We start from the raw sequence: 13,609 nt of genomic DNA, 5'->3' as shown, positions 1-13,609 counted from the left end.
TTATAGTTATTTTAGACTTATGAAAAAAAAAGTTAACTATAAAGCAGCCTCAGGCAAGCCCTTGAGAAGATATTTAAGAAGAAAGCATTGTTACCATGGGAGATGACAGCTCCATGTGTGTTAATGCTCCTGAAGGCCTTCCAGTGAGACAACATGGGGAGGTGATGAAGTGATTTCTAAATCACTTCCATATTTGCTATTTTAAGAAAACTACATTGACTTGCATGATAGATGTAAAGAATAATTGATCCCACAACAAAAACAGATAGATCAGGATTCACACACTCTCTTTGGACAGGGGAAGAAAATTAGTGCTTTTCTGTGTATAGGAATGATAAACCCTATATTCAAGACAGTTATTAACTATTGGAGAACAGGGAATATAATCAGGAAGAGATAACAGAAGGTTTAGTATATATCTATAATGTTTAATATTTTAAACTAGATTGTGGATACAGTATTTGTTATATTATCTATGCTTTCTTACATATTTGAAATATTTTATATTTTTGTTAAGCTTGCGTAAGAGTTTTAAAAGAAGAAATATCCATCAACGATTTTCATCTATTCTGAAGAAAGGCTTTGATGAGGAATGACTATCAGAAACAACTTCTAATTGCCAAAGGAAAGTACTTCATTTGGAAGATTGCATTACCGTTATCAAATATGGAAAGAACCACAATAGTTGTTATTTTTTGTCCCAAATGACAAAAGCACACTGAACATCAAATGTTAATGGAAAAAATAATCAATACCTTTGTTTTTTTCATTTCCATCACATCCTGCTGTAATTTCTTCAATTGCTTTTCATATTGAGACTGATTTTTAAGCAACCTTGCATGTTCTTTCTGAGCTGCTTGAAGTCTCTGCAGTTCTTTATTCATGGCTTGGAGTTTCTTTTCATATTCAGACCTAACTTTTTTCGCTTTTTCTTCTGAGTAAGACTCTACCGAGCCTAAATGACCAGAGGATATTTTTATATGTTTTTTGTGAGACACAGGTTTTTATTTCACAGATTTACAGCCCATATCCTAAAAGAAAAGCTACTTCCAAACACCAAAATCGCAGAAGCCCAGGGTGTCTTTTAATCATTCTCTCTTTTATTATCTACTCTTATCATGTTTAATGGTTACTGAAACTTATTTATTAATAGGTTATTTTAAAATGTCTCCAACATAAGTCAAAACATTAAAACAATCACAAATTTGTATAAAATAAGTAAATAGCCTAGGCAGACAACAGTATAAAAAAAACAAAATAAATAACAGTATTTAACATTATGAGACAAATTAACATAAAATGTGGCCAGAAAGCATTTACAGACTACATATAACTTTTAAATAAAAGGCACAAATTTTGACTTGCAAAAACAAATAAACAACAAAAAATGGTTTCATATGGCTTCTATTATTTTTTTCTTCTAAAGGAAAAGATAAAAACCCATTTTGAAGATTTAGCTTGAACTTTCATTTGAATTAAATATAAATCTTACCTAAGTTTTGAAGCACCTGGTCTCTTTCAAGCTGAGTGTCCCGAATTTTATGTTGCAGCATCATTAGCTTCTCTTCATACTGCTTTTTCAGAGTCTGCAGTCTTTTCTGGCTGTTTTCTAGTTCATCAATCAGCTTTTGCTTAATTGCAATTTCACAAGTAATGTTTGCCAAGTCTGCTTGGTAATTGGCTATTTATAAAAGAAGAAAATAAAAATCCTGGGACTAGGTCAAAATATCAGAATTCTAGCTTTCAAGCAAGAGCATAAAAACCATCAACCAGGTATTTTTATTCACTCAATAGTTATTAGAAGTATTTAGTGGTTATTAGAAAAATTTCCTGGATCAACCAAAAACCAAAAGGTGAACAAGAAAAAAAGCGTTCATTTTGGTCGGGGACAATAAATACTATTTGTACTAGGTAAGAATGGAACTCACACAATGACTAAATCCAATACGGGAAGTAACTCATTCATTTAGCACATAAGCCTTGGAAGGCAAATGTAGGTCAGCAGTCACAAAAGCTGCTTTCATCAAGTATGAAATAGAGAATGTTAAGAGTTTTCTGTCATGGTTTAAACAACTTTCCAAAATCAATTTTTGCCCCATATCAAAGGGCAAGTACCTTTTTCATCTGATTCAGAGTCTGATTCATCAGAACTTTCACCCCCTTCAATGTCATCTTCCTCTTCCTCCTCCTCCTCCTCTTCATCTTCATGATCACTCACTTCTTGACTTTCTTCCTAAAATGTGATTTGTGAAAATTAATAGCACAATATTAGCAAAACAAACTGATTTCCTCATTGAGAGAGGCGGCTGGAGTAAAAAAATTCACTTTTCATCAGTATAAAAAATCCTTCCAAGATATTAAGATTATTACATAATAATTTTGTCTTAAACCAAAAAGTATTTCATCTCTCATAGTATCCTACCCCTGCCCCACCAAAACAATGTTTTCACAATACACAAGATGGAGAGTTACCAATATTTTACAGCACATATTTCTGAAGAAACACCTTCTGAACAGGAGGCATCATAAGCAGTTCACTTTTCTACATATAAGTTAGTATGTTATCAGCAACCAAGAACAACCAAATTTGGTTACTAAAACTGACAAGTTCATTCTTTCATACTTACCACTTCTAATTCATTGTTTTCTCTTTCTGAAACACCCTTTTCTTCTTTCTTCTCTTGGTCAGTGTCTGTATTATCCTCTTTACCAGCCACGCTATAAAAAGGAACATAAGGGTATAGAGTTAAAGTAGAAAAGAAAATTATTCATTTGTTTCTCTCAGATTTTTAAAAGCCATCAATGATTTGTGAAAACAAACTTTAAATGTTGGTCACTTAACTGAGCAAAACTATTCTATCTGATGCTTTGGAGAAAAATGGAAATTGCCAATCAATCAATAGTATAATGATATATATCTTTGGAGAAAAGCTTATTTTCAGAAAACACTGAGGAATAGATTATGTCCTAAAGCATGAGACCTATACAACCCTAAGAACTAGTCACAGTAGCAGCCAATCAACTAGAATGTAAGGCGCCTTAAATTCAAAAACAACAAAAACAATCAAACATTTTTGTTTTCTCATCTGAATCCAAAATCTTCTCTCATATAAATACAAAGGTATTTTTAAAACTACATATTTATTGATGTCCTAATACATTTAAGAGTAAATTTAAAGATCCAGGTTAAATCTGCCCACAGTAAGCTTGTCTACACTAGCTATATCCATCATTGCGTTTAGGTCTTCTTCAGGTACTGGCAGAGGCTCTTTTTTCTTAGGCAGCCTGCACAGCACAAGACTATTTTTCATTCTAGTCTCACACAATGGGTCTCTGCATACCAAAAACTGAAGTTCAGGCTGCCCTTTGACTGAATAGAAAACTCCAGGATCTGCCATAAGATTCACCTTATAATTGGAAGCTCTCCTCTTCAGTTACCTAGTACCTACAGCCATAACTACACACTGATGTCAGGGAATTATTATAGTTAAATTAATTCAGCCCTGGTGGCCCTGAGGAAAAGAAAGAAGTTTTGTACACCCAAATAACTCTAATTTTTTGTGGGTTTATCAATCAACTATGTACAGAAATTACACTACTGATCACTAGACTCATATTAAGCTGAAAAATATTAAGAAAGCTGACTTTAAATAAATCTGCATGTGAACTATTTCCTTTTTTGCTATAGTAGCATTTTCAAATCATTAAAAAGCACTTTGGGAGGCCAAGGCAGATCACAAGGCAGATCACAAGGTCAGGCATTCTAGACCAGCCTGGCCAATATAGTGAAACCCCGTCTCTACTAAAAATACAAAAAGTAGCCGGGCGTGGTGGCAAGTGCTTGTAATCCCAGCTACTCAGGAGGCTGAGGCAGGAGAATCACTTGAACCCAGGAGGCAGAGGTAGCACTGAGCCAAGATCATGCTACTGTACTCCAGCCTGGGTGACACAGTGAGACTCTGCCTCAAAAAATAAATGAATGAATGAATGAATAAATAAATAAATAAATCTCAAAAAATTCAAGTAAAATCATTCTTCAAGTAAAATTCCTCTAGAAAAAAACTTAAAAACTTTATCAGAATAGCTTAATAACAGCTGTCATTTTTTCATATATTCTTCTATATTCAATAATTTCCCTAACACATGGATTTATTTTTAGCTTCTAGGCTAAAATCTTAATCTCATTTAGATCCTTTTATAACTTTAATGATTAACTCTAGGTTTCTATTCTCAGGGATTATTTTTGTATTTAGAGCACTATGAATATAAAACTTTTCTCTTGTAAGCACTTTTCAGAGTTTGCCATTTATGTTTATTTTATTATTTATTTAGTGTCTGTATTTCTCACTAGGCAGTAAGCTTCCTAAGGAAAGAGATCCTGTCTGTTTGCCTACACATTACATCCCTAGTATCCAGGGCCTGGCACATAATAAATGTGTGGTAAATGTCTGTTAAATAAATCAATCCCTGTGACTATGCATGAACACCTCTGTTTGAACATGCCTATGTGTCTCATGCACTAGCTCGGTTGGAGCAGAAGGGTACGCTTTGAAAGATGCATAAAGATGCATGGGAGACAGCATATATATGGAGAGAGAAGGAAGTATAAGTAGGAGTACTAATACAACAGTCTTAACTGGAAATGAATGAAGTAAATTGTAACAGGGTTTCATGAGTGTTGTTAAATAATTTGGATGGAGAAAAATGAGCTTGAAGAAAACTAGGAACCACCTAGAAATAACTTTGATGATAAACAAGAAATAATTTTATGTGATACACTGAATGCCTCTCTTAGGTTGCTTACGATATACTAAGACTGCTGATTTTCCACCATCAGGCAGTTCAAGCTAAAAATATAGAAAGAAATTCCCCCTTCATCCAATCATAAATTAAAAGGCCAGCAGCATGTACTTGAACAGTGCTATACTTGAGGTTTAGGTCTAAGGTGTAGGGATAGGAAAGGACAATTTGTTAGGGAGACATCTCCCAGTAGGTCTCCCAATTCCCTCCCCTGTGTAGTCTCCCTTTCTCAACTGTGACCTGCTACAAAACACAGTTTTCATTATTGTCCATTCTTGCATTACTTCAAGTTCCAACCAAATCACATTTTACTTAAGTTTACAGCCATACAACCACCTTATTCCAAACATTTGACTCAACATATCCTTCTACGCCCCACTCCAAGTCACTGGTATCCAGTTAAACAAATGTTATCTTTCACATCTACATTAACTCATATAAGTCATTCACGCCACTTCTGATGAAGAAAAATCAGCAGTTATAACCTTACATTATTAATTTAAAGGCTTAAGCTTTTAAAATACAAGTTGATAGTTATAATTTTTATCCCTCAAATATTTCAAGTTTTCCTTAGTAAAGTGAGGCAAATTGATACCTAAATTAAGTATCTAAGTAGCAACGGAAGATATTTAAATTTGTACTTTATATAGAATCAGAATCTTGGGAGCTATAAGGAACATTAGCAATTAACCCCTTCATCTGACAAATAAAAAGGGAACTGTGGCCTGGAGAAATTAATACCCTCAAGAGGACTAAAACCAGTTATCCTGACTCCCAGACCATCTCAAAGTTCAGCTCACAAGCTGGAAGTATCTGCATCACCTAGGAGGTTATTACTTATGCATAATCTCAGGCTCCACCTCAGTCCTACTGAATCAGAATCTGCATTTTATCAAAATTCCTATGAGATCTATATACACAACTATGTTTGAGAAGTTATTCTGTAACCACCAAACCACTCTGCTTTTGCTATGCTTCAGGGATCATATAAAGTTGGAAGTAAACTCCTTTCACTGAGTATATTTAAATGACTTGAATATTTTATAGTGATTAAATGCTTCCAAACACAACTTTAATGATGAATCTTATTTTGATCTTTCAAAATAGAAGAAATTTCACAATTGTAAGTCTTAATTTCATTTCATTAATAAACAGATTGTCCTAAATAAGTATTGCTTAGGTGAGTTATAGTGTGATCTATACAAAATTAAAATTATAGCCTAAGTATAGAATACTTTAGAGAACCTGTGGACTTATGGCATATAAGTATAAAAACTTTAGAATACTATGTAACATACTAAATATAATTATAAAATATAAATTATAAAATAACTTAAAGAAATAAATTTTAAGCTTTAAGATATTTAAAGTAAGATATTCATTTAAGTAATTGCATAGTGCAAGTTCTCTAGTTCTTATTTTTAAGTAAAAGATGAATTTCTAAAGTAGGGATTCCAATATAGTTAAATATTACCTTGAAACTAATATATTTTCTTAATCATTTTGACTATGTAATTTGGAGACTTGTTTAGGAAAATCTATGAAGAAAAGTTCTAAAAAGACGGAAAATACCACCTGATCCTTGGTTAAATAATTATAATTCTGAATCAGTAAAATGCAAATTTTTACCATAGAGAGATCAAGAATATAATTCTAAATTTTGCTCAAGTTTCAAGTGAAAAAAAGCAAATATCCTGTTTTTGATGTCCACTTTGAATACATTTTAAAAGCAAAAATTGTTTTTCTATTTCAACTTTAATAATGTCTTACAAATCTTACTTGTGATAAGGCCACAGTTTCCTTTTATTTGTTGTTATTTTAATGTTTTTTTTTTCCAGTAAAGATTATACTAAATAAAGAAGAGTGAGACAGAGGCCCACCCATTACTCAGCATGTGCTACAACAAAACGTCATTTTCTACTCTGCTGACAAGTTTCTGTAAGACAAAGAATTACTGTTGTTTTTTTCTTTTTTTAAATAAATCAAATGGTGGAGGTTTTAGGGTTATTTTTATCCTACAAAAGGTAAGTCATCATAATTATCAGTTAGTTCTGTAATCATATGAAACTGCCTGAATTTTAATTCAAGTATCTAGTGAAAATTTTATTATTAAAAAGTACTTTCTTAAAACTGTATTACAGTGTTCTTGTTATTTTTATAAAATCATCATTACTTTTAGGAGCACCCCAGCTTATCTAGTGTGTAACAATCTATAATTCTATAACACATTTCCTTGTGAATGGCAACTAAGTATTTAAATGACATTTTAATAAAAAACCTGGGAAATATTCCAACCTTCTTTCTTCTCGATTGCTTTCCTCAAGTTTCTGTAGCCTTCAAAATCACGAGGCACAGTATTGGAAGGCCAAGCCAATGAAGGACAAACCAGACAGTAAAAAGCGAAAGTGATAAGAAGGTAAAATGATACATGAGCTTGGAGACTTTAAAATAAATTTTAAAAGATATCATCAAAGGACAATACACAGTAAAAAGGCAATACATTTGTATGAATAAAAAGTAAGTAGAAAATCAAGCAGCATTATATCTAAGAAGAGTAGACTATCAGTTGAAATTATGCAGCAGCAAAATGTATAGTTTCAATTTATAAAAGTCACAAGGATTAGGCATGATTTGATGCCATTATTATGTTAGTCTGATCAATTTACTCAGCTTCCCCCCAAAAAAGATCACTTTCAATAATGTTCTCTTTCTTTTAAACCTTTACAGAAGAACTTTCAATGGCATCATTAAAAGAATTTCACAAAGTAATGCCTTTATACCATAATATGAAAATACCACTAATACTACATACTAGGATACTACTTTTAAAAACATACTTTCTGTTTTAATATACTATGTATGAATATCATTAAATCTAAAAAAAATCTGATTTCAAAGTTATACATGAAATGGTATTGCAGGCAAATGAATATGGTTGTTATGACATCTGTGAAAAACTGTAATTTTATTAATTGAAAATAAAATTTTATATTAGGATTAAAGAATTTACTAATTATTATAAACTACTGAAAGGGTGTATCTGTAAGGCAATAGTGGCAAAAAAAAAAAAAAGAGGTGGGGATAAATGTAGTACTTTCCATTAGTAAGAACGTTTTTTAACAAAAAACATACAAGAAATACTATGTGTCAAGGGTTTCAAAAATAAAGAATATTCAATATTAAAACTTAGGGATCTTTACTTAATGGAATGTACTCTGTATCAATATCTGTCATGTAGACAAAAAGATAGATGTGCTAGGCTCTAAGTATATGGCAATCCTGGGATAGCACATTTCTGCCCAGAATTCCAAAAATAATTCCCAGAATCATCAATATTTTGGAATGAAGAGACTGAATCAGAGGTATGAGTTATTTCATCAAGCAAGTTTTTCATTTTAGTTTCATAACATATATGCTCCCATGTGATTCTTATTTATTGGTCTGTGATTATTTTCACATCAACTTATATACCACCATTTTAAGACGAGACTAGCAATCTTTCTGAGAAATTGTCTACAAAGTAATATATACCAGTTATCAAATGGTCCAGTACAGTGATTAGAAACAGGAAAGTAAAGCCACTGCCTAAGAAATCAGTGTGTTTCTAGAGTTTCAACCCAACACCACTAAATGCAAATCAGTGCAGCCTGATTCATGAGTGACGTTTTTTATATTGCAAGTCATTTAAAGCTAGATATCCAAAAATACGGGATTTAATGTGTGAATGGTAAATTTTCCTCATACATATATATAAAAAATGCCAAAAACTTTCATGTCTACTCTAGGCCTATACTAATGATAATGAACTACAATGGCTCAGAGGATGTGGTTCCCTCAGGAAGAACCGAGATCTTCTATTTTCAACATACAGACTTTTGCTGGCTTATACAAGAAAGCTATATTAAAATATACAGCTGACAAGAGCTAGCGAGTACATAAACTTTAGATGCCTCCTAAATTGCCTTTTTAAAAACCATTATAATCAATAGTTTAAAAAGACAATGAAGGGACAGAGAAATAAACTAATAATCTAACACCTCTCTATAACTTAAAGGAGTTCAATTTTTACTTCACTTAGTTCCCCTAAAATGCTTCTTCTACAGTTAAAGAGAAAGAATGGCAACTTTTGCGAACCATTCTAACATTTGTGTAACTGAAAGATATGCAACATAGTTTATTCAATTATTAAGAGGACGATAACCTGGTCAATAAGACATCCATAATCTTTGAAAGTTCCTTATTTTCTTACTATTTAGACCTCTGGATTATTCTACAGCTCAACAGAAAATAAGCACAAAAAGGTAGAAGAGCAAACCTTAAAACCTCACATATTAGCTATTAGTTATAATTCTGATAAAGCCTTTGATGCAGAAGAAGGTGAAACTTTCAAACAGCATTTGTGGTATCCTTCTTAAACACAAATGCAGCTTCTAACATAAAAATGATCTAGTTACCACTCTTCCTATCAACTCTTACATTGTCAGAGGCCTTGTAGCCACTGCAACCAAAAATCTACAACACAAAACAACAAATTAAAAGACACAGAGCTTCCAAAGAATTTGTGAATTCAGTGACAAAGAAAGGAGGCAGCTATGAAAGCCAGGACAGTTTAGAAGAACTGAATCCAAATGTCAAGCAAGCCCCAGACAGGTTTTGGAAACTCAAAAACACAGGAAGGTTAAAAAAAAAAATCTTTCCTACTCTATCTTTTTTTCATTCGATTATGCTGCCTAACGTATTTTGTTGTATGGATTAATGTATCCTCTTTCAAAATTCCAAACAAGCCTAAAAAGGAAGCTTATTGGTTTTCAGTCATTTCCACTGGTATGAATTCCTTTAGTCAAATGGCTTTGCTCCTGAGTTTGAATTTAAGGAGATCAGAGAATAAAGCAGATAATTCTGAAACTGGGAGCACTTCAGGGTAGGGCAGAATTACATGAGAACTGGCCCATATAAGGGAGGAATGGATCAAGATAGCATGGGGACATAGGAAGGTCAGTAAGAACGAATGACTAAAGCAGAAATTCCCATTTTCCCCCCAAATATTGGCCTACACCCATGAGAGGGAAAGAAAGTTCTTTCCCCTTTCTTGCCTTTTCTTGCTCCCTTCTGAATTATTCTTACCATACTATAAAATGGGCAGAAGTCATTTCATGTGAGTGAGCTGGGAAATCTGGACACCATGTATTTATAACACTTACTAGAAAAAAATTAGTCCAAAGTTTCAAACAATTGATTTTAATTGAATGGCCTGTATGTGTAAGGTTGAGGCAGACCCACATTTTGCAATGCCCTCTCTGACAAATAAAATAGATAAACATGAAGCATGGAATGCAACTTAACCAGAATCAATGTATCCAAACAGGACTATCAGTTCCAAGAGGCCCCTGCAGAAGACTGAGCACTAACTTTAGTAAAGCTGCTGTCCTTCTAAACATTTCTGGAACTCCAGGTTTATTGTATACTTGTTTTGTTTATCCAACTAGTAGGGAATCTGTTGGCTAAATGAGAGTTTACCTACATTTTAAAAATAGAAATTGATATTGTATACAGTTGAAAGTTATTGGAATCGAAGTATGATGAACAAAATACTTTATCAAACTGAGTAAAACAGAATTGGTTTTCATTTTTTTTTTTTTTTTTTTTGAGACGGAGTTTCGCTCTTGATACCCAGGCTGGAGCACAATGGCGCGATCTCGGCTCACCGCAACCTCCGCCTCCTGGGTTCAGGCAATTCTCCTGCCTCAGCCTCCTGAGTAGCTGGGATTACAGGCACGCGCCACTGTGCCCAGCTAATTTTTTGTATTTTTAGTAGAGACAGGGTTTCACCATGTTGACCAGGATGGTCTCGATCTCTTGACCTCGTGATCCACCCGCCTTGGCCTCCCAAAGTGCTGGGATTACAGGCGTGAGCCACCGCGCCCGGCCCGGTTTTCATTTTTTAATCCAAGGGTAAGACATATTCTATTAAATGTTATAAATTTTTACATGTAGCAATAACAATTTATAAATTGGCTCTTAAAATGTTTATAGTTATGCTGTATCATGCACAAGAAAAATTTTTTAGGTTCACAAATTATATAGGTGTCAATGTACAAAGGTACACTATAGCATATGTGAAAATGTTCTTAAAAATGTTTTTATATAGTACTCTATAGGTGTATTAATTTTTAGAAAGTATTAGTTTGTTTTTCTCATTCTAAGCTGTCGTTCATTTCTTATCTGGCTTGCTCACAAATATTTCATCTCTAATTAAGTGTCTTTTTGTTAGGAAATAAATTTTCTTCACTTAGGTTTTTATGTTTAAATCCAGTTGTTTGGTGAGTTCTTATTAGTATTAACATCTACTATTAATTTTATTGTAATAATTATTACAACTACCATGATCACTGATTGTGATATTACAACTATCACAATCACTATTAAAATGTCAAAAATAGCCTAGATTTCCATTGGGATCTTTATTTATTTTTCATTAGTCATATTCAACAGGTGATTAAGGAAATATCTCTAAATTTACTTCAAAAGGAAAGAGCGGGATCAGTTGTGACCTTAAAAAATAACCTTTGCTTATACTTACTTATTCATGAATACAAATGACCTAGACCTTTAAAAACAAGTAATTTGACATTTTGACCAACTACAGAGTGGATTTTACAAGTAAGTGACAAGTCATGTGCAAAAGTCTCCTGTTAATTCAAGCAGTAAGTTGGGTAACATTAGTTTCAATAATCCTGTGATCATTATTTCAGTTTTAATTGCCCTCCATAAGGGGAGAGCTAATCATTATACATTTCTTAATGCTGCCATAACCAATGATCCATGAAAAACATCTAAGATATTAATATCTCAAGAATGCAATTTCAATATTGCAATGCCTACTAACCATAATGTGTAATTCCTTGTTTTAATTATTCTTTTTAAACTTAAGAACACAAAGCAGAGCTAATTTGAAGAGTTTAAAATTCCAATGACTTTGATCAACTGGGTGTTCCAGGAAGAAATGCCTGGCTGCCTAAATACATTTCTAAATAAACTGAACAAAGCAGCAGGTAGGCTAACTGTCTACAACAATTCTACAAAGCATTCCTCCTGGAACAAATCACATGGCAAATAAGATGACTTTGCTTCCTTTTGAATATCTAGCCAAAAATGTTTAAATTTAATTTGACTGGCATGCTCAAAATATAGTCTCCATAAGTAATTTGACTGCACCATTGAATCAATGTGTAAACATGTAAAGATTTTATGAGTATTTAACCACTTACACATTACAAGTGGTTAAATTTTCACTTTCTTCCTCTCCTTTGCACCCAGTTGATTTCAGGAGGACATAGTATCAGGATGCAAGGAAGAGAAAGCCTAGAACAGTGGTGAAAAGCTGAGTAACTCCTTGTTGGAAGATTCAAAAAGCCTGAAATAGCAAAAATAATTTTTATATAATCAAATCAGAAGCCCTGCAGAAACTATTTAAGAGACCAAATGACATTAAATGACATTCTGATGGATTAGTTTAGCCTTTAGTTAAACTAATCTAGACAGGGATGAAAATATCCATGAGACTACTTAATTGCATTAGGAAATGGGGAAAAAATGAAAACACTGAGTTGTAATGGTATAGCAAGCTTTGCCGAAAAGCAAAATGAATGGAATGCAAAAGCAGCTATTTAAGAAATAAAATAATTTTAGCAGTGATTTTATAGTCATAGTCTAAATAATATCCATTACCATATTATTATAATTAAACTTATTTTTCTTACATATAAGTAGAGATAAAGCATTAAAAAGTATATACTTGTAATTTCAGCTAACATAGTGATTTATTTCATATGCTAACATACTCATGAGACTATGTATGCTCTTTATAATTGCAAATTAAAATACCCTGAAAAGGAAATAGAGATTCATATAGCAGTGATTTTATAATCCTACCTTTTTTTCTTCCTCTTTTCTTTTCTTTTCAACTTCTCTAAATCTTTCTTTGCTAGGTCTATAATTTCAATGGTTTCTTTGTCTGAGGATAGTATAGTAGGAGAGAAAGTTGATGACCCGCTGAAATACGGCGCTCTTGCTGTGGCTCTTGTCAAGTTTTTTCGAAGGTTCTCATTCACTGCTTCACTTTCTAATAATTTTGCCCTAACAAATAAAAATATATTTAAATATGAATCATTTTTCTCTGTGGATAAAAAAACATAATATAAAGTGAACCACACTACCATTTCCTAAGTGTACAGTTCTTCAGCACTAAGGAAATCTATGCTGTTCTGCAACTGTCGCCACCATCCATCTCCAGAAATTTTTCATCTTCCCATACTGAGACTCCATACCTATTGAACATTAGCTTCCCCGTAGCCCCTCTACTTCAGCTGCTGGCATCCACCATTCTACTTTCTGTCTCTATGAATCTGACTGCTCTAGCAATAAGGCAGGAACATTTTAAATGAGTTAGTCTGCATGCTAAAAAGTTTTCCAAAATGCATTTCAACATGGCTACAAGATAAGGATTTTTAGAATAAATAAAATTCTCAAAAATAATAAAAATAATTATAAGCTAATGCTGACAAACATTAAAGTTTAAGAAATTTTTCCAATTTCCTGATTGAATAATTATAAAATTACAATCACAATCTTAGTACTCAAAAGAATTCCACATATTCAGAAGCTAGTGTTAATTAGATTACTTGAGCTCTGGCCAGTGAGCATCAGTTGTCCTTGCTTTGTAAAACCATTATTTAAACTTAAAAAATACACAAGCATCATGCTTCCCTTAGTTTCAGTTCTTCATTCATCACACAATAATAGCATTTCC

At 32.8% G+C, this 13,609-nt stretch overlaps 1 protein-coding gene across 20 annotated transcripts in view; it reads right to left on the bottom strand.

Moving 5' to 3' along the window:
* Positions 1–13,609, bottom strand: part of KIF21A (kinesin family member 21A) — a 153,968-nt gene that overhangs the window by 45,938 nt on the left and 94,421 nt on the right. For 12 of the 20 annotated variants that reach the window (XM_012465612.2, XM_012465613.3, XM_064369836.1 and 9 more), the window contains exons 11-16: positions 12,733–12,936; positions 7,096–7,134; positions 2,628–2,718; positions 2,116–2,233; positions 1,493–1,681; positions 756–955 (exon numbers count right to left, since the gene is read on the bottom strand). In XM_012465612.2, the coding sequence (XP_012321035.1) occupies positions 756–955; positions 1,493–1,681; positions 2,116–2,233; positions 2,628–2,718; positions 7,096–7,134; positions 12,733–12,936 (841 nt within the window). The remainder of the gene's footprint in view (positions 1–755; positions 956–1,492; positions 1,682–2,115; positions 2,234–2,627; positions 2,719–7,095; positions 7,135–12,732; positions 12,937–13,609) is intronic. The other 8 variants (XM_012465614.2, XM_012465615.3, XM_012465622.3 and 5 more) reach the window with 1 other exon arrangement.

The sequence above is a fragment of the Aotus nancymaae genome, unplaced genomic scaffold (genome assembly GCF_030222135.1).
Source record: "Aotus nancymaae isolate 86718 unplaced genomic scaffold, 86718_ANA_hifiasm-v0.15.2.pri h1tg000092l, whole genome shotgun sequence".
Lineage (NCBI taxonomy): Eukaryota > Metazoa > Chordata > Mammalia > Primates > Aotidae > Aotus > Aotus nancymaae.
This window is presented reverse-complemented; position numbering and strand designations above follow the sequence as displayed.